Here is a 22,171-nt window from a genome sequence, read left to right as displayed (position 1 = left end):
TGGAACAGTATGACAAAAGGTGATACGGCGGAAAGGATTGGTTTGGACCCACAAAACGGTCCAGGAATCATGTGAAAGCTTAGGCTGCTATTTTCCCAAGAATATAGAATAAAACTATATTAACTACAGGGAGTGGGAGGGGATTTGTCTTGAAATCTGAGTAAGACTCTAACCAAGGTTTTTTTTTGTCTTACAGTACAAGTTTCAGTTGCACCTAATACATTATTAATATTTCCTAAAAGCAAGCTGTTGGAAGAAGGCTCCAATGTCACCATCTGTTTGCTGTATGGACAGTATCTATATAATGTATCCTGTATGTTGCAAAAAGAGCCAATCCATGGAGAACAACTTGATTCACATGTATCATTAATAAAGTTGAATAATGTTGTTTTCCATAGCCACTCAGGGACAAACATCTATTGTCAAGCCATGAATGCCACTAAAACGCCATTTGGTACTGTTCTCTTTGTCTCAAGTAAGTTCTCAACCTTTCTAACGCTGTGAAACTTTAATACAGTTCTTTATGTTGTGGTGACCCCCCCCCCCCCGCCATAAAAATTATCTCTTTGATACTTCATAACTGTCATTTTGCTTCTGTTATGAATTGTAATGTAAATATCTGACATGCAGGTTATCTGATATGCAACCGCTGTGGGTGTCACAACCCACAGGGTGAGAACCACTGTATTAGGTCTGCTTCCTTCTTATTTCCTATGAAACACCTTGGATCTCATGTACCAGGAGGCACAGAAATATGTTCACATGTGGTTTCAGTTTCCTTCAATTTTACAAGTCTTCCAAAAGAGGTTTTGAAAATAATACCCAGAGCAATACTCCCAGGATTTCCTATTGTTTCCTGTTTTATTGCTAACAGTTTTATTCCTAGAACCAATAGTATTAAAGGAGAGAGGTTTCAGGATATGGTGCACAGAGGTCCAAAGACCTATGTTGACCCTGTCTCTTGGCTATGTCTGTCCTCTTGGTCATTTCCTTGAATGGGTATTATGATGGTAGAGAATCCATGAATATTGGTAGCTTCTAGTCCCAGTGTATTAGTTCAACAACAGTGGTCAATATCATTTTCTCTCTCTCTCTCTCTCTTTTTTTTTGTATAAAGCGGTTGGCTGGTGAGTCAGGCTTCTTATTCTTAACCCATAACTACATAATCTATGTATTTCCATGTGATCTTGGCTTACTGGGAATGCTGGGCCTGCAACTCCTTTGCCTGCTACATCTCTGCAGAGAAGAGAGCGGTTTTCTGATTGTCCCTGCTTACATACTGATTCTGCACAGCTATGTCACTTCCTGAGATCTCATGATGACTCCTCTCTGCCTACACTTCCCTGAATCCTCCTTGCCTCCTAATCCTACCTATCATCCTGCCTGGCCAATCAGCATTTTATTCACTAACGAATAAGAGAAACATATATACAGAAGAACATTCCCTATCATCTCCTCTTTTCTGTCTAAGAAAAAAGAAGGATTTTAACTTTAACATAGTAAAATTATATATGATAAAGCAGTTATCAAGTATGAACAGTATTTAGCTCATTAACATTTGGCAAAATTTATAGGAAATATTTTATCATCTATCCTATCTTTATGAATCTAAAGTCTTATACGTAACTTATCTTTAATCCTAGCTAAGGAAAACTATAACCATAATTATCTGTCTACAACTCCATTAAAGACCACAGAAGGATAGTATATAAACTCTAGAACTGACAGAGACATGTCGATACCTGAACAGTCACCCAAAGTTCTTATGAAATGTTGGGGCATCCATCTTCAGCCCATAGGCCATAATGTGTCTGGCAGACTTCTCAGTGAAGCAGGAAATTTTAAAGTGTCTGCCTGCGTTGGCAGTTTGTCAGTCATTTTTCTCTGTGTCCTGCAGAATGTCTGGCAGATTCTTCCATGAAGCAGGAACCCTTCAGGACTGTTCCATTTTGTTTTACAAATCAACAGTCACTTTCCTGTGGGTCCTATATATCTACTTTATACAGCATACAGTCAGACATTCTAGGCAAGAACAATTTCTTGCCCAAATGGCTAGTCTCATCATATTGAAAGCAAATTCCATAATGAGTTTCTTCTATGCCCATCTTCCTCTCAGACTTAATTGGTGTTACCAGGAGCAGTTGTGTCTCACTGTCATGAAAAACCCTAATAAACCATTTTAAATGCTATATTTTGACTGTCTTTGAAAGGTTTGCAGACTATCCACTCAAATTATCTCTGTATATCTAGAAAACCTAACTATAATAAGTTTTTACTATTATAGGTGACTATATACAATCTGTATTTAATTATGCATTATATTTTAAAAGATCTGTGTAAACACAATGCCTAAACAAGAGAAATATACATATCACAAAATTGACCTTAAATTTGTATCAATAAATGAAAATCCATTCCAATACAAAGTATTCATTTCTATGTCATATTCCCTTTTTTCCTTTTAGAAAGAGATTGGTTGTGACCCATAACCATTTATAACCAACCAAATTTAAATGAAAACAAACACTTGTAAACAATATTTGGTATTTTGGGCATCTTTCTCTCCAAACCACTTCCTGCTGATAAGGGGCGCTATCTTGGGGATTCTAAGAAGACCCAGAACTCCTGGTTCTAGTGGTTGGCAAGGCTGCCTTGTTCCAGCTGTTCTGAATGTTGGATCACCTGGGCCACTGTTTCAGGGAACTTGTTTCATCAAGCCATATTAGTCTGGAAGGAATCCATAGCTTTTAATTTTCTGTGGAATCACAAGTAAAATCTCTTTTCCAAAGTAACATATCCTTATACTTAAAATTTGAAATCAAGGCATTTTTAAAGTATATAAATTGGATTAATCAAGCATATTTTCTTTTAGCAGTTGTTGCTATTTCCCCAGTAGTCAAACAACTCAAGACAACACAATAGCATGTAGTATCCAGACTCTGTGTAATTTCCTTCTTTACATGGTTTTTTTTATTACTCTATTTCTTTTACTTTTATTTTTTCCTGTTTTGAGACAGGAATTCTCTATGTAACTATGGCTGCCCTTGAACTCACTCTGTACACCAGGTAGCTTTGAAATCACAGAGATCTGCTTGACTCTGCCTCCCAAGTGCTAGGATTAAAGGTGTGTGACACCACACCCAGATATTCTATTTCTTATTTTCCTTTTTCTTTTCTCTACCAAGCCTACACATATTTTTAAACACACTGTAAAATTTTCTGAGGTTTTTCTTCATCTGAATCTGTCTTTACTGTAAATCTTTTTCTTTTTCTAGCCATGAGTCTTCTACCTGCTAAACATCATTGTTAAATTTAAAGCGCAGCTGTTTTAATCATTGCCATTAACCATAACCATTTAACAAGATGGTGGGGGTATGTTTACTGCCAGCACTGGGAGCTGTGTTCACTGCCTTGGTCTATGCTGCCATCAAGCAGCATGCTGTTGGCTTTGAGCTGTCATTGCCAGCTTCTCATACACATCATTCAATTGTTATCAGGGCCTCTAAAAATAGCTGTGCAGTTTTTCCATTTATGCCGAGTCAGGAAGACTCCCTTAAGGAAGCCACGCAAGTTTCTGCTTGTCTCTATCAAAACAGAGCCCACCAAAGAAAATGCTGCTACTAAGAAGCCATGCTTGACTTTGTTCATTTCTAAAATCCCTTTTTAAGGTTTTGTCAAATTGAAATTTGTGCCTCACGTTGAGGGTGCCATTTTATAATGTGAGTTTTCTTGCCTGGCTGGTCCCATTGCTAGTCTCTGCCCCAAAGAAACACATGGACGCTATATTACTATAAATCTGTTGGCTGGCAATTTGAGTTAACCCATAACTACTAATCTATGTATTATCTTTCATCTTTTTCTTTGTATGGACAGAGGTACTTGAGGAACCCAAGAATTTTTCTTGTGAAACCCAAGACTTTAAGACTTTGAAATGTTCGTGGGAACCCGGGGTAGATACTGCTTTGACCTGGTCTCAACAAGATTCTCAAAACTACACTTTATATGAATCGTGAGTCTACTCTGGTTACATCATCTGCAGGGTCTTCCTTGTTTAATCATGACAGGACAAGCAATTCTCCCTTAGCGAATCGCCCACCCTTAGAGAAGACACACATAATCTTGAATATGTCTTCTTTCTTCTGGATGAGCTTCTGACTCCTACCCTTTTTAGTCAACCCTATATGAAAGTGTCTTTAGAAAATGTCCAAGTCTATTTTACAAAACAAAAAACAAAAAACCATAGAGCACAATGAGAACTATATTGCAGAAAATGTGTACAAATATTTTAGAACTGCCTGCTAGAATCACAAGGAAATCTTTTAGTGTCTATAAGGGGAATAGGACTTTCTACTTGATGTGCTCTGAAAGAACATGTACAATAAAAATAAGAATAATCAATCGTGTATCTTTGTATTAAGATAGTATAATCTATTGATATGACTTTCCCTAATTTTTCTAAAATATTAAGAATATTGAACTAGATTAATACCCACAAGAAAATTTCATCCCATATAGAAAATGCATAGAAATGTTTTTATTATTGGCAACAGAACAATGGTGACAGAACAGTGTATTCACAGCTTAAAAGTTCTAAGGGATCAGGATAAATCTGCTTTGGTGGAAGTGTTTAAACTGTCTTTGTTGTCTTGTTTTGTTCCATTTTTTAAGGTTCTCTGGAAGAAGTGAGCTTTCTGACCACAGAAATTCACATAACTGGAAAATCACTGAAGAATCACAGGAAACATATAACTTCACACTCACAACTGAAAACAACCTAAGGAAAAGAAGTGTCAACATCATTTTTAACTTGACTCATAGAGGTGAGACAGCGATGCCACAGTCCATGATGGATATTAACATACCATTTTGTGCAATGAGATCCAATGAATGCACAGTAGATGTTGGCCTAGTGCACAATCCTAGTGAAGCTCATCTTCATTCATACTTCTATTTGCTCACACATACTCTCTTGAATGTGTACATTCACAAGCACTTGTTTTGATCATATCTCAAGTATCAATGAGTTTTCTAACAAATTTAAAACTAGCATTCTGATGTGTACTTATTGCACAGTCTATTCCAGAACCACTCTCTTTACTCTTCTTCCACCAAAATTGTCTAATGCTTGTGCGTAGGAATTTAGATTTGTGTTCTCATTTCCTATTTGTTCTAAAGATCTTGGAGGTTTTGGTCTTATTGAATATCAAGCCATCTATAGCTATCTAGTAGTTACTTCTTATATAATAGTAAGTTGCCATGATCTGCAAGAACTGGGGCACATTGCTGTGCTCTCTTTGCTGTGCTACTATGTAGCACTTCATGGAAATGTACACTATTTCATTCATCTCTTTCAATGACTTGCAAATTGTATCATGTTTTGCTTGGGGTACTGTTTTTATTACTATTAGAATTTTACATGTATCCATACACATGGACTTCTTTTTTAGTGTGTACCTAAGAATGAACAGGTAGAGACATAGTCTTCCTGAGTGCTTACTTCTCAAACCATGTTCCAAAGTTGCTTTCCTGGTTACACCCTCATTCTATGGACTTACTTATTCTCCCTAAGCTTGTTGGATCACTTTTTATTTTTGCCAATTGAACTGGGCATAAAATGGTATTTCTTGATGGTTACAAATTTAAATATCTCTTCTTATACTGGAAATATATCCATTTTCTCTTTTATGGTGTGCTTGATTCTGTTATTAATTCATTCCTTTATGAGTTGTTAAGTTTTTCCATTGGTGAGAGTTTTTCATATATTCTTAATGCAGACCCTTTGTTATTGGCTCCTATATTGACAATATCTTCACTTAGTTTGTAGTTCTTAATGCATGCCTATTGACAATAAACGATCTCAATTTTAACATAGAAAAGTGTAACAAAATTCTTTAAAGAATTCCTTTCTCATCTCAAGGTCAAAGTCAGAAATACAGTCATTTATAATCTTTTACTGAGTTTTAAAAGTGTTTTTAAATATAAATGTCTTATTTTGTATATCAAATAAAGTTGGGATGTAGCAATGAAGTTTTTGATTATAGAAGAACCACTTGTTCATTTCTATTTATTTAGTAGCTTTTATTTCCCAACTGATTTAACAGGCCAACTCTTCCTGTTATGAACTCTCATATTGGAGTCATAGACTCCTGGACAGTTTCTATCTTCCCACAATAATACCCCCCTCTAATTTTGTGGACTTCAATTGCAGTGGGTCTGGATGATGCTAAGTCTCTCGATGCCCTTTGCCAGGTAGGTTCCTGTCATTGCAGTTGTTATACTCTCTCTTGTACATAAACCCTGGGGCTCACTTGTCAAATTCCATGAAAACCTCTTCTGGCACTTTTTGATTTACATTAAATCTACAATTGTAACTTGGATAAATTAGTGTCTTTGTGATACTAAGCCTTCCAATGCATGGAACATGATGATTTTTATATTTGTTCATAATACTTTAAAGTTTTCACATTTAAAAATTTATAACCACTCCAGCAATTTCTCTGTAGACCAGACTGGCCTCAAACTCACAAAGATCTGCCTAACTCTGCCTTTGCTGGGATTAAAGGTATGAGCCATGACCACCCAGCTGACTCCAGAAATTTCTAAAAGATAATAAGTCTCTCTCATCTTATCTTACAATATTATATTTGTATTTATATTATTCCTTTAAGAAACATTGTTGGGTCTTTTAGCTTATGCAAAAATTTGTCTACACATGTTTGTTATTTGAAGTTCTCTCTCTAGGGTGTTCTTTAGAAATGGCTGATGGAACAGTAGTCCCATGCATCCTTGAATGTCAAAGTTGGACTCTTATCTTTGCATTTAAAAGTCAGGCTGACTGGGTTTAAAATTTAACACCGTCTCCCTTGTGTTTAATGAACTCCATTTCTGCACTTTCTAGTGACATAGAGAAGACGATAAATATCCAAAAGTACTGGCCATGTGGTTTTACCCATTATTAAACACTTGATCTTTTGGGCTAGCTACCATAGGATTTATTTCTTTAAATTCCAGCAATTGTACTGGAGTTTGTCTGTTTTAGGTTGATCCTTTTAGTGTCATGGAATGTCCTTTCAGTGTGTAATTCTGAATGTTTTAAAGAAAGATCTTTGAGTTACAGTTTTCCACATTTGCTCAAGAATCTGCCATATTGCCAATAGGGAAGATTAAAGGCTGAACCATACTCTTGTTAGCTCCCTTCTGAGGTGTTCTTCAGAAAGTCCAATTATCCAGATATTTCATCTTTACCATGCACCACTTTATCTTGAATTCTTCTTGCTTTGGAAGATCATTCCTTTCCCCTCCTAGTTCTTAAGAAGTCATTCCTCAGCATATCTCTTCTCACCTAAACCTTCCCCTGCATTATTTCCCCATTTCTTTTTCCCTTTATTAGTTCCAGTTTCTCTGCTGAGAACTGTTTTCCTTCCATGCATTTCATCTGTTTGACTTTGGCTCATGAACCTATTTCAAACACTTGTGTAGCAATTTTATCACATGGGTTATTGGAGCATCTGTTGAGGATCTTTTCCCTTGGTGACATTATTCTGGGATGTTTTGTATATTGGATTTTTAAGGGTTATTTCCTTTGACACTGTTAATATTATTTTAGTTAGACTCAGGTCACATTATAATGTTCCTCCACTAGCTGTTTTCTTTAAGTTTTGACTCTTGCTCCACAACCCGATTGATAATACTTAATTTTAAGAGTCTATGTGTAGTTACTTTTTGTATTTTACTTCCGTGTTTAAGCCAACATAATATATATAATGTAACTGGTGAGTGAGTAAGATTGTATACTGAACACAGTACATATTGTCAGCAAGTCCAGTGTTTGTGTCTTCTTAAACATAAACAAAAAGCACTGGTGAACAAACAAGTGGCAGAATGAATTGCTTCTACTGAGCTCTCTTTGTATCTGCTTGATTCTCTCCTCTGTTCCTTTTTCCTCTTATTGGCAGTTCATCTAAAGGCTCCCCATGATGTCACCCTGGAAACTGTAGATGCTAAAAAAGCCAACATGACCTGGAAGATGCACTCCCGTGGAGACAACTACATACTATTGTGTCAAGTTGAACTCCAGCATGAAACAGAAGTGATACATGTAAGAACATTTATTTGTCTCCTACTTTTACAAATTCTTGATATTCCTAAACCGAGAGATAGCCACATAAGCCTTTTTTTTTCCTTTTTTATTTAACCTCAGTGTCACACACCTATAATCCTAGTATTCAGGAGGCTAATTTTGGGAGATCACAAGTTTGAAGCTAGCTTTGGCTACATAATGAGACTCCATATATAAGAACAACCAAAATACAAACAAAAAAATGTCTTATTTCAGGACAAACATGCTGGGTAACACCTGAAACCTTAGCATTTGAGAGGCAGAGGCAGGAGGATTACTGTAAATTGGAGGCCAGCCTAACGTACATAGTGAGTCCCAATTTAACCAGGGCTACCTTACAAGACCTTACCAAAGCCAAACAGAACAATCTAAAAATAAGAAAAATCAATCAATCAGGCCTTTATTTCAACATTTGTTCACAGTATGGATTATCGTTTGAAAGGGGTCCTGACATTGATCTAAACATTTAGCGCTGAAAAGAAAATCTTAAGGAAAAAAATTTTCCCTCTGAAGAAGACTCAGCCTTCTAAATCAGAGATGGCCATGTTCTGATTCGGCTTTGCAGTCTTTGTTTTTCCTTCACCTTCTTGACTCAGGAGTGCAACGTTTCTGTCCACATGAGTGCGAGCTACCTCTTCAGTGATCTGGAGCCGGACACAGAGTACAAGGCTCGTGTGCGCTGTGCGGATGCCAACCATTTCTGGAAATGGAGTGACTGGGCTCAAAAGGCGTTCAGCACACCTGAGGCGGGTACGTGGGGCTCCCTGGCATTGAACTCACAGTCTAAGCCTCACGATACGCATGGGTCAACTTCCTTCAGAGCTCTGATTTGTGCCAAACACCAAGAGGAAAGTACTAAGGCAAAGGGAAGGGAGCATGGGCATTTGATAAGAGCTTTATTTCCAGTGTACGTTTTCTCAGGTAGTTTCTTTGCTACTCCTGGGTTCACTTTGGATTTGAGTGTGGATCTTTGACTCAGGACTGGGGACAAAAGAATGTATCAGTGTCTTGGAAATCACTGGCCTCACATCACACTGCATCAGACTGTCCTTGGGAATGCATGGTCTTTGGGACAGTCATCTTTACTAATAAGTGATTCATCCCAGTGCTAGTACTCTGGGTTCCCCTCTGATTGTCTTTGGTACTTAAGGTCTCTTCAGTTCTGAGTATTCTCCAAATAACTATGTCACAGGACTTAAGTGGGTATCGGGAGATGAAATGGCCTGGCCCAGCTCTCAGACCTTTCCAGTTCAAGATAATAAATCATGGCTGTCATCTGTTTTTTGGATAAGGCAACTTGTACCCGAGGATTGAAGGGACTTGGCTGTGTTTGTGGTGTTAATGAACAACAGACACACCATAAAGCAATGGGAGCAGCTAATCTGTGATTGCTTGTGATGCTTTGTACTCCTTGTTACAAAGCTTTGTAATAGACCATCAGGTGTTTCAGACAGGCAAAGAATCACAGCTTTACAGAGTTAAACAAATGCAGCATAAACAACAGTTACACTCCTTAAAATAATATTCTACCAAAGGAACTGTTCTAATTCTAATGTTCTATAGGAGACTACTAAGGCAGAGAGGTAGAGTGAGTGATTGCCCTGGGATTCACTCCCAAGTTGTTTTAAAGGGAGGTACCCAGAGTAGTCTTGAGTTAAAAGACTGGTTCAGCTTGCTAGGGTTGGGGGATGGTTCAGTAGTAGAATGTGTGCCTAGTATACTCAAGGACATGGGATCAATTCCTCACACTGGAAAAATACAGATAGATGATAGATAGATAGATAGATAGATAGATAGATAGATAGATAGATAGATACATACATACATACATACATACATACATAGATACATAGATAGATACATAGATAGATAGATACATAGATAGATACATACATAGATACATACATAGATACATAGATAGATACTTAGATGCATAGATAGATAAATGGGAAAAACGAGTCTTCCTAATATATCAATGGAGTGAACACAGATGCAGTGCAAATCAACTCTCAGTTTAAATAAATTTCTGAACCAAGTCCAGAGAGAAGAGACTACAACATTTAAGCAGGTTGTTTTCTGGGCCTTTACTTCCCTTTTTCAATCTCCAAACTGTTTCTGGAGCTTGCCCAGAGCATGGCTGCAGTAGTCCCATCTTTCAGTTTATTTGCATGGAGACTCTTGGAAGCAGTACATTGTGCATTGTGCCATGACTTGGGAACCAGGCAGCATGTCTCCTGTGTGTCCACAGGAGATAGTTGACAGGATCAGGAAGCAGAGGGAACAAAGAAGTATTTTCAGGTTATGACTCCAGAGAGGGGGCCAGCTGGAGGAAAACCTGAAAGCCAGTAAGAGCCCCTAGGCTTCCTGTTCCCAAAGGCCCAGGTTAGTGTTTCTCTATCTTACCCTTTCACATGGCAATGGGTTGCTGTCTAGAAAAAAAGAAAAGGAGTCGGGGAGGGGGGACTGACCTAACTCCTCTTAGAATTGTTCTGACAAATGAAAATTCTTTGATGACTTCCAGGTGCTCTGGGGCCAATTTATAAATTTCAAAGTTTGGTACTGTGTTCAAGGGCAGTTGATCTTTGATTTTAAAGAACCTACTATAAACTTCTATGGAAATGTTTTTAATGTAACATGGTATCGTGCACAATTAATATAGACTGAAATGTAGTGACATCTTGCCTGTGAACCTGTAACAGTAGCCGTGCCCTTAGGACATGGTTACAGGTGGGATGTGACGATTTTAAGGTAGAGGAGCTGGGGTTTGGGATCCCTTTGGGTCGCAGAAGAGCATCAGGAAGGCAAGGACTGCATCCTTTGTGCAGGAACACTGCGACAGTTACTTGCTGTTACCTGTGTAAGTTCTTTCCCGATACACACCTATCATTCATCTTGGTTCTGTAAACTCATTATAATGCCTTGCCTTCATTTGACACTCCAACAAGAGTGGGTGGATCCCCACGACTGACCCACACAGTTGGCTTGGTAGTCTAGCTGGCCAGAATTCCACGACCCAGGATCGACTGCGCACAACCTCACCACATTTTAGGGTCCCACAAAGGGACAATTCACACTTCTGTAGTCTGTGCCGCCCGAGTCTGCTATTACCCGAAGCCCGGCGTGCATTAAAGATCACTTGTGCTGAGGTTTAGTCTGACCAGTGTGGGGATTTTCGTGCCAGCTCAAGTAGGAAGTAGTGTGTTGTGATTTGCCTGCACAAGCACGTGGGAAGTAGGCACAGTTTTTCTATCTACTGCAGGTTTGCAAGACTGCACCCGGTCTCTATGCTCCGCCGACATTTCCGTGTGCTCTTTGCGTGACTGATTTAACTAAATCCTTAGAAGTCTATACTGCCTAGGAAATTCAAACACTCCGAGAAGCAATGGTGAATAGATTACAGGCCATAGTAAACCGTAAAACTGAGTCTAAGAGCTGAGGGACAAACGAAAGAGAATGAAAGGGATTTAACATCACCAGTACCTCCCAGAGTCAGATGACTTACCAAAGGTTGTAACATCACCACCTGCTGTGGTCTATCCTGTTACCATTACTGAAAAGCCAGCAATTAAGAAACATCCACAGGGATTCATGGAATGTCATTGGCAGCCAATACATATGAAAGACTTAAAAAGGTATTAAGGAAGCAGTAGTTTCTTATGACATGCATTCATCATATGTGAGGCAGTTAGTAGCGTCATGGGCTATAATTTAAAGAATAACCCTAAATGACTGGAGCCAATCAGTCTCGGCTGTCCTTGAGATCAGTCCCCAGATTCAGTGGCATTCATTATGGAGCGAAGAGGCCAAAGCACTTGAACATCAAGACCAAAAGAAAGGTTATAAGGATCCCCAAGATAAAATTATTGGTGAAGGTCTTTATGCTGATGCAGAGACTCAAGCTGCATATGATGAACATATCTTGTCCCTATGCCATACAGCAGCTTTGAATGCTTGGGATAAGATTCAAGAACCAGGTAAAAGAACTGAACCATATACTGAGGTCATACAAGGCCCAAAAGAACTTGTTAGTGAATTTGTGCAAAGGTTGACTAAAGCAGTACAACTAGGGGTACCAGATCCAGATGCTACACAAGTACTCATTGAATCTCTGGCTTTTGAAAATGCCAATTTAGAACACAAAAAGGTACTTGGGTCTTAGAGATCAGATCAGCACCAATGGATGAGTGGACCCTGCACACAACCAATATTGAGTCTTTTGGGTAAGAAAAGCAATCTCCAAAGGTATGAAAAGATATCAAAATATCAAGTGTTTTAATTGTGGTAGATTAGGAGGTCTGAGAAGAAATTGTAGACAAGGCATTCCTAGAAATAATGCTTCTTCTAGAAATAACTCAAACAGAAGGCCCCAACATTCTGGATTATGTAGAAGATGATGCAAAGCCCGACACTGGACCAATGAATGTAGATTGACCAGAGACAAGCAAGGAAACCCTTTACTATTGGGTAACTCCTTGGCGGGAGGAGGGGCTCTCAAAGGCTCCCATGTCGAATATGGTCCAGGCATTCCCAATCACTGGGGAGGATAATTCACCCCAGAACAATTAGAAACTCCAGTGCCTATTGTAAAAAATCATACTGCTCTGGGTGGTAGATTAACTTTGGATGATGAATAGAATATTCATGGAGAAAACAAAAAGCATATATTTTGGCAGACTTCTGTAAATGAACAAAGACCAAATTTAAGAGTACAGATAAATAACATTATGCTTGAAGGTTTGCTTGACACAAATCTTGGCATCCAAGTTGCCCTCTTCAGGAGGTAAACGTTCAATTCTTAGGAAGTGGAACCCTATCTCAGGTAAAACAAAGAATGAGATTGGTTGAATGTATAGGGCTAAAAGGACAAAGAGGAAGGCTGAGGCCATATGTGGATAATATAGCAATAAATCTATGGGGTAGTGATTGATTGCAGCAATGGAATGCTCAGATTAATATTCCTTCAGTAGCGGATATGAACCATAAACAAACTCATGTTTATGGAAAAAATATTGTAAGACAAGATATTAAACAGACACCACCAACAATCCAGGCTGTACAAAAACAGAATACAAGTGTCGAACTGGAACCAAAAGCCCTGCCCTTAAAGTGGCTAACTGATGAATCTGTCTGAGTGGGGCAATGGTCTATGACTTCTGAGAAACTAGAGGCTCTAGAAAAACTAGTTCAGGAATAGCTAGACATATTCAAGGATCTACTAGCCATTGGAATTCTCCAGTATTTGTTATTAAAAAGAAATGGAAAATGCTTACAAATTTGAGAGCCATCAATGAAGTAACTCAATGAATGGGCTGTCTACAGCCTGGAATGACCCTGTCTTTTCTGATACCTAAAGAATGGCCTATTATAGTTATTGATATAAAAGACTATTTCTTTACTATACATTTACAAGAAAAATATAGGGGAAAATTAGCCTTCATGGTGCCTTCCTACAATAATTCTCAGCTGGTCAAGATATGTCAATGTAAATTCCTATCACAGGGAATGGTTTTTTTGTTTGTTTGTTTTGTTTTGTTTTTACGAGACAGGGTTTCTTTGTATTGTTTTGGAGGCTTTCAGTCCAGCCTGGCCTCGAACTCACAGAGATCCGCCTGCCTCTGCCTCCCGAGTGCTGGGATTAAAGGCGTGCGCCACCACCGCCCGGCATCACAGGGAATGTTAAATAGTCTCACCCTGTGCCAATATTTTGGAAACATTTCATAAACAGTTTCCCCAATCTGTAATTTACCATTATATGGATGATATATCATTGGCTGATTCTAAGGCAGAGATATTAGAAAAAATGTTTGAGGAAGTAAAGAAAGTTTTGCTTCATTGGGGACTACAAATTGCCCCTGAAAAAATACAAAGAGGAGATTCCGTCAATTATATTTTTATATAAAATAGGTCTACAGAAAATTTGATCACAGAAGTACAGATCAGAAGGGATTGATATCATATTCTTAATTATCTTCAAAAATTACTAGGAGAGATGTCCCAGCTACAGACTATTATTGGAGTAGAAGGACATGATCTAAATTTTTTGAAAAAGATCCTAAAAGGGGACAAGTACTTAAATAGTCCAAGAATATTATGCTGAAGCTGAAAAAGAATTAGAATGTGTAGAAAAAGAAAATACTAGAGGCACATGTGGACCATGTGGATCCAAAGCTCAACTTCATTCTAGTTATATTACCATCCAGGGAATACCCTTCAGGAATTTTGGTGTAGAGGGAAGATATCATATTAGAATGGATATTTCTACCACATAAACAGAATAAAAATTAAAAACATATATAGAAAGGATTTCTGATTTAATTTTAAAAGGAAAATTAAGATTTCATCAACTGACAGGACTGGATCCAGCAGAAATCATAGTGCCTTTAACTAAAGAGGAAATTTCCTCAGTGTGGAAAGGTAATGAGTATTGGCAAATAGTGTGCAGTAACTTTTTGGGAACTATTAGCAACAATTATCCCAAAAGTGAGAGAATAAAATTTATAAAGAAAACCATTTGGCTCCTTCCATGCATTGTAAAGAAAACACCAATCTCTGGAGTTCCTACATTCTACACTGATGCAAACAAATCAGGTAAAGCAGGATATAATCAGGAGAAATAAGTAAAGCAGTTCAAAGCCCTTATAACTCTGTACAAAAGGCAGAATTGTACACCATTCTTATGGTACTTATGGATTTTACCGAAACTCTCAATATAGTTGCTGAATCTCAATATGCAGACAGAGTCATCTTACACATTGAAACTGCTGAATTTATTCGTGGTGGTACAGAATTAACTTCATTATTTATACAACTACAAGAAATAATCAAGAGTAGGACTCATCATTACCGATCCCATACGGGTCTCCCAAGTTTTCTAACACAAGGCAATGATGAAATTGATTGCTTATTAATGGGAAGTATGTTGGAGACCTTGTAATTTCATTTTAAAAAACACCATGTGAATGGCAAAGGTTTAAAAAAGGATTTTTCCATCACTTGGCAACAAGCTAAGGAAATAGTAAAAAAAAAAAAGTCCTACTTGTTTCTTCTATAACCAAACTCCTTTACTAGCAGGTAGTAACCCTAACGGTATACATAGAAATGAAATTTGGCAAATGGATGTGTTTCACTTTGCAGAATTTGGAAAATTAAAATATGTACACCATAAAATAGACACATTTTCAGGATTTCAATGGGCAACTGCTCTGAGCTCTGAAAACGCTGGTTCTGTCATTACACACCTATTAGAGGTAATGACTATTATGGGTATACCTGCACAAATAAAAACTGAGGATGCTCCCACATATGTCTCCAATAAATTTAAACAGTTTTTAAATATTATAAAACGAAGCATATTACTATTATACTACACAATCCTACCGGACAAGCAGTTGTTAAGAGATCTAATCATACTTTAAAGGAAATGATCTATAAACAGACAGAGGGAACCAAGACCCCCCAAAAAAACAGATTACACAATGCTTTATTAACCTTAAACTTTCTTACTGCTAATGAGAAAGGAAAAACAGCCACAGAAAGACATTGGACAATAGAAAAAAACTTCTGAGCCAAATGAGCCAGTATACTTCAAGGGTGTGTTGACCTCAGTATGGAAACCAGGATATGTACTATGTTGGGGAAGAGGTTTTGCCTTTTTTTCTACAGAAGAATAAAAGCTATGGATACCATCAAAGTTGATTTGAACAAAAGAAACTTCTTGGTGAGGAGAAATGATAGGTCATCTACCAAAGTAAATCCCACAAGTTCTACAGAGACCTCACAAAGGTCAGGGGAATGTTCTGTTCTTGTCTTTATAGGCAAACAGAAAACACCCATCTTCAAAAAGCAAAAAGACATTGGTGGTGTAGATTCCTAAGAAGAAAGGATAGCTACCCAGAAAGAATCATCAAATAAATAAGAATCTCACTTATGGTATCAATATCTATTCATAGTAAAATCTCTCTACCTATATATCCTTACTTCCCAGTACAGCTATAGTCCCAATTCACATAAAAATAAATGCTGGATTTGGAGTTGGATTTGGCTTTCCTTCTCTAAACTCAAGCATGTTGTTAAAACAAAATTCAGTGTTTCTGTTTCATATCAAAAAGCCAATTGGTATAAGACAGAAGAAAACAAAATATATCTAGAGATTATTATTTGTCAAAACTCTGTTACCTTTCAAAAATTCCCAGTATGCATACCTATAAAAGTTAAACTTTCAGCTGGGCGGTGGTGGTGCATGCCTTTAATCCCAGAACTCGGGAGGCAGAGGCAGGCGGATCTCTATGAGTTCGAGACCAGCCTGGTCTACAAGAGCTAGTTCCAGGACAGCCTCCAAAGCCACAGAGAAATGCTGTCTCGAAAAACCAAAAAAAAAAAATTTTAACTTTCTGTGTTTATATTAATGTTTAAGTCTTCCACAGTAAACAATAAAATTTCCTAGCAGCAATCATTGAAATCTCTGGAAAGAAGATGGAGCTCCACTTCATCAATTCCACTTGATTCAGCTTGATGTCTCTGAACTAGTAAACGCTGCTCTACACAATTCCAGATTAGCTAGCTGAGATGGTGCACCTTCTTTTAATACTCTGGCCAGTTCAGATATGAACTTCAGACAAGCATCACATGCCACTCAGAGAAGTCCAAAGACATTGGAGGTGTAGATGCCTGTAGAAGAAAGGATAGCCAACAAGAAAGAATCATCAACCAAAGAAGAATCTGACTTATGATACCAATATCTATCCATGGCAAAAATCTTTATACTAAACTTGTATCTCACTTCCCAGTGTAGTCATAGTCCCGATTCACATAAAAATCAATGCTGGCTTTGGAGCTGGATTTGGCTTTCCTTTTCTAAATGCAAGTATGTTTTTAAAACAAAATTCAGAGTTCTGTCTCATATCAAAAAGCCTATTGGTGTAAGACAGAAGAAAACAAAATCTAGGGACTATTATTTGTCTCTGTTATCTCTCAAAAATCTTATTTTCATCTTTATTGTTACATTTCCCAGAATTCTCCTCATCTTCTAGTGTGTATACCTATTAAAGTTAAACTTTCTGTGTTGAAATTAATGCTTATGTTTTCCACAGTGAACAATAAACTTTCCTAACAACAATCTTTGAAGTCTCTGGAAAGAAAATGGGGTCCCACTATATTGACTCCACTTGATTCAACTTTATGTCTAGTAAACACCACTCTAGGACCCGTTTGGGACTAATACTGCTCTAGACAATTCCAGGTTAGCTAGCTGAAATTGTGCACCTTCTTATAACACTCTGGCCAAAGCTTCAGGTAAGAACTTCAGTCACACATCTCCTGCCACTCAGAGACTAGCTACAAATGTTATAGCTAGTCCTCTCCAGACTTTACCATTGCTTTATTTTTTTTTCCTACAGGATGCGATAGAGTCACCATCACCCCCATTAAAGCAGGAAGTAATTCTAAGAAAACAATGCTCCCTTTCCTTACTGTTGGCTTTAAGGGTATTTTTTTTTCTTTCTCGTCGCTGAAAAAAAAAAAAACCTGCTTAGGGTTGGCCTTAAGTTGTGTAGGGTTGGGTATGGAAGGTGATGGTCAGACTCGGGGTATCTCTTTTTGAAAAGTTTAAGAGTATGGTTAGGATGGAATATAAGTAGATTAACACATCTTCTTGAGAACTAATTTTAGCAACTATTAGCTATAGATAACTTACATTGTTAGATTCTTGTATGTTGACTGTGTAGGGTTTGCTTCTGTTTACGATGTTTTGCACAGAAATACAAAACTCTGTGTGTGTGTGTGTGTGTGTGTGTGTGTATTGTATATTGACACAATTTAGGATATTTTATCATGTTGAACTATACAGTTTTACCTCTTTTCTAGACATTTCAATTCTACCTCTGTTGTTGATATATATATTTACATATTTTAAGTCATTGCCCTTGCTAAATTATTTTGGAAAGCTTCAGCCATTGAGCAATTATGTTTCTGAGAATTACAGATTGTAGTTACCCATGCTTCTTATACCTATGAGGTTAGTCAGACATAGGTATTTGATCTTCAAACACTTCAAAGACCTACAGAATATGACATTTAAATGTTTTAATAATTTAGTACTCTGTTGACATGAGGCACAATTGCTCCTGACAGCACCAAGCTATTCCTGAGAGTATGAGGGGCACTGATGACACTCCTTCTGGAGTTCATTCTCTCCTCAGCTACTGGCCCCTTGAACAAAGAACTGCCCCTACCTCAACTGCTGACTTTGAACATTCTGTCCTACTGGGCTAGCAGGAGATTTACTTAAAGAGACTGCTGAACCCTGCCAAGTCAGGGTAAGACAGTCTTTCAACTTCCCTGCCTCTGTGTTGGTCTGTCAGACTTGGGTATCTCTTTTAGAAAAGTTTAAGAGTATGGTTAGGTCTCAGCTGCTGTGAGACCTTGGGTGACTGTCCAGGGAGCCTGCTGTTTCTGTCTTTGCTGCACCTTTTGGGAGTCACTCTCTTGTACTTCCTGCCTACCCTAGTAACGTTATCTTCAGTCTCAGGTCCTTGATGAGGTTGAAGAGTAGACTATCACAGCTATTGTCCTTTTTTCTTAGATAGAAATGTTAGGTAAAAGACTTAACTGTCTAGTTTAGGACAGCTTTGCAGTAATCTGTTATCATGCCTTTACCCTGAGACTGGACATGTAGTTCATACCAACTGCTCTATGTTGCTTCATTGGCAGTAGGTCTTAAATTGTGTATGTTTTTACCTTTCCTTCTTTGAGAGCATACTTGATATTTGCTATCATTGTATATAGTATCAAGCCTAGACCACCTTCTTTAGACTAAAAGGGGAATTGTAGTGACATCTTGCCTGTGAACCTGTAACAGTGGCCACACCCTTTGGACATGGTTACAGGCACAGACGTGACCCATTTTAAGGTAGAGGAGCTGGGTTTGGAGACCTCTTGGGTCACAGAGAGCATGGGGAGGCAAGGACTGCATCCTTCAAGCAAAAATGCTGTGACAGTTACTTGCTGTTGCCTGTGTAAGTTCCTTCCCAATAAACACCTAATTATCATTCATCAGTGAACTCATTATAACACCTTGCCTTCAATGAAAACATTTGAAGTCCACACTCTGAGTACTTAGTGAGCAGTATGGACAGAGGTCACAGAAATGAGAGGGTTGACCAGCAAGTCCCAGGGAGGACAAGTAATCGACAGGACTTAGAACAGTGATGTTCAACATGCGGGTTGCAACGCCACCAGAGGGTCATGTAGCACTAGGAAGGTTGATAACCATTGTCTTAGAACATGAGAAACAAGGCACAGATATGACCCCGGGACTTTTCTTTGATTAATTTCAGCTCCCTCACAGGCTCTTGATGTGTGGAGACAAGTGCGGTCAGAGAATGGAAGTCATGTTGTGACCTTATTCTGGAAGGTAAGGCGTGCAGCTTCAGGTCTGACTTGCTGCCTCTGCATAGCAGTGTACTCCCAGCCAGGAGAAACCATGGTGTCAGTCTCATAGGACTGGTCATCAGACAGAAGGAGCCACTCCAAACCCTGTCCTAGTGCTTAGGCTACAACTTCCCTGAGCCCATCTGATGGCCAATTCTGATCTCTAGAACATTTCCTGTATGTTCAACTCAGACCCACCATAACTTTTGCAAGGTTTAAGACCAGGAACTATGTCTAGAGTCACATACCCTACTCCTAACTATATGTAAACACAAAAGTTTCAAATCAAGCTATTAAATTATAATGGAAGATCAACATTATCCTTCTGCCTGGCCCAATACGCTGCATGACAACCTAGAAGGCTGGCTTTACTGTCTCACACCAAAACACGGTGATGGGAGGCAGTTGGCACAAGGCCACAGCCCCTCCAGCTTTTCTTTTCCCCTCAAGTTTGTGTCCTGGGCCTCTGCATATATATGTGTGTGGCTCTGCTAAGTCTATGTCTGAGTTCTGTCCACGTCCTGAGGGGACAGGTGCTGCTTGATCTGAGATCTCAGGGTACACAGAGCAGGATACAGTCTGTCCCAGGGAGAGCAGATCTTAGGAGTCACTGACATAGGTGTGTGTATGCATGTGAGAGGGTATGTTCTTAGGTGTATGTGGATTGGGCAGCTAAGGGATGGGTAATGAAAAAGTAATTAGAGAGTAATTTTACAGTAAAGCTCATTTTGAAAGGATCACCTTTTTTTTTCAGCCACTATTAAAATCACAGGCCAATGGCAAAATCGTATCCTATAATATAGTTGTAGAAAACCAAGACCGACCATCTGAGGCAGAACACTACTCTGTCCAGGCACCAGCCCTTGGCACACAGCTGAGCCTTGACATGTGTTCTTACAAGATTCACATCACAGCCAACAACAGCATGGGTGTGTCGCCTGAGTCAGTGATGGCCCTCTCTAATGATTCAGGACATGGTGAGTCAGCATGGGTCAATTTAGCTTACATTCTTAAGCAAAATATTAGTGATATTTCCAAGTAGTGACAGACAAATAAAACAGTAACTTGAGGCAACAATGTGCTATTAGACACTTCCTTTGGAGCTGGGTGTATCTACAGGTTGTAATGTGACTGTGCCTTCACAGTGACCCAAAACACTCTGTCCCTAGATATTTCAGCACATTTAAGAGATGATCTAAAATTCATTTAGTACATTCAATCCCACAGCAAATCCTCTCCGAGAGTCAAGACAGTGCCCTAGAGATTTGTGACTTGTGGGATATGGACCATATTAACTGTGCTGTAACCACTATTTGCCCACTGTTGTCACCTATATGGAATAGCCATATGGAGTATGCCTGTATTCACAACACTCAGGAGGTTGAGGCAGGAGGATCATGAGTTTGAGGCCAGCCTGTTATCATAGTGAGACTATGCTGAGGGAAAAGAGTGATGGGGCAAAGGAGCCCATAGACATCACACGGGTAGCCGATGTGCTCTTCCAGGAGACATTGTAATTTGACCAAGTTTGTAGAATAACAGCAGATGATAACCTGCTAATCTCTCAGCCAGCTACAGAGTGAACAAAGTGGAAGCGATCTCACATCTGAAACCAAGACTGACATTAATGTCCCTCTTGACTGAGCTGCAGAAAAATCCTGGCATAGTAAATCCCCAGTCACCTGCTATGAAAAGGTACACATGTGGACAAAAGGCAAACGGAGTTGACATGCTGAGGTCACACACCTTGCAACAATGCTATCCTTCAGTTCTTGCTGCTAAAGGTACCAGGCCTGTGGGGCTATGAAAGACTGTGTGGTTCCATTCGTGAATCATATTAGCAGACATTTTATTTTTAAAAAGAACTGTCCTGTGTGAAACCAGTTCTAATGCTCTGGAGTAGGGCAACACTTGGACCTTGAGGATGGTGAATGTTACCCATTCTCACAGAATTACACCAAATCCTGCACTTTAGACTCCTTGGCATCATGTGACACCGGGCAGTTCTAATTTCTAGTTAACATTGGCATGAAACTAAGGTTTTGTTCATACATCTGGGTCCTGACATTATTACACAGCAGGAGCACACAGCAGGGTGTACAGCTCAAGGCATAAGGTCTTTGAGCTGGTTTCTTCAGGATGCTGGTTCCCAGCTCAAGCTTACCCACACAGCTTCTTCACCTTCCTCTATCAAAGAAATAAATCTGTCTCACACCAAAACTGGCATTTCTTCTTAATTTTTTCATACACATGAGAAATGCACTTTGTAAGAAAAGCATTGGAAACTCAGAATGGTGGGAACAAGGCAGTTTATTTCATGACTTTACAAAACTGGGTGTGAACCCATGATGGCCATTGATGGAGCATGGAAAACAGTTTTTGTAACCCTACATGTCCTCTTTGGCTGAACAATTGGGTCTTACCTTTCCCTCTGCCGTGTACTGTTGTGTACTGTTGTCTTTTTCCAAACACAACCTATGCTGGGCTAATCTAAATATTTTGCATTCTATTTATTTAAAACATATCAGGTAGATGGCCTTTCAGGAAAGCTTGACTCTTAGTAGTTTGCTACTTCATGCTTTTCATTTGGCTGGTAGTGTCTTTAGCAAGTTGTCAGCAAGGCTC

At 38.8% G+C, this 22,171-nt stretch overlaps 1 protein-coding gene across 4 annotated transcripts in view; it reads left to right on the top strand.

Moving 5' to 3' along the window:
• The window catches only part of Osmr (oncostatin M receptor), a 63,838-nt gene that overhangs the window by 27,787 nt on the left and 13,880 nt on the right, over positions 1 to 22,171 (top strand). For 2 of the 4 annotated variants that reach the window (XM_040757584.1, XM_040757582.1), the window contains exons 5-12: positions 197 to 475; positions 3,874 to 4,009; positions 4,669 to 4,820; positions 7,956 to 8,098; positions 8,716 to 8,869; positions 19,453 to 19,529; positions 20,301 to 20,523; positions 21,115 to 21,330. In XM_040757584.1, the coding sequence (XP_040613518.1) occupies positions 197 to 475; positions 3,874 to 4,009; positions 4,669 to 4,820; positions 7,956 to 8,098; positions 8,716 to 8,869; positions 19,453 to 19,529; positions 20,301 to 20,523; positions 21,115 to 21,330 (1,380 nt within the window). The remainder of the gene's footprint in view (positions 1 to 196; positions 476 to 3,873; positions 4,010 to 4,668; positions 4,821 to 7,955; positions 8,099 to 8,715; positions 8,870 to 19,452; positions 19,530 to 20,300; positions 20,524 to 21,114; positions 21,331 to 22,171) is intronic. The other 2 variants (XM_040757583.1, XR_005881579.1) reach the window with 2 other exon arrangements.

This window comes from Mesocricetus auratus, unplaced genomic scaffold (assembly GCF_017639785.1).
Source record: "Mesocricetus auratus isolate SY011 unplaced genomic scaffold, BCM_Maur_2.0 Super-Scaffold_100015, whole genome shotgun sequence".
NCBI lineage: Eukaryota > Metazoa > Chordata > Mammalia > Rodentia > Cricetidae > Mesocricetus > Mesocricetus auratus.
The sequence above is the reverse complement of the archived record's forward strand: the minus strand, read 5'-3'. Positions and strand labels throughout refer to the sequence as shown.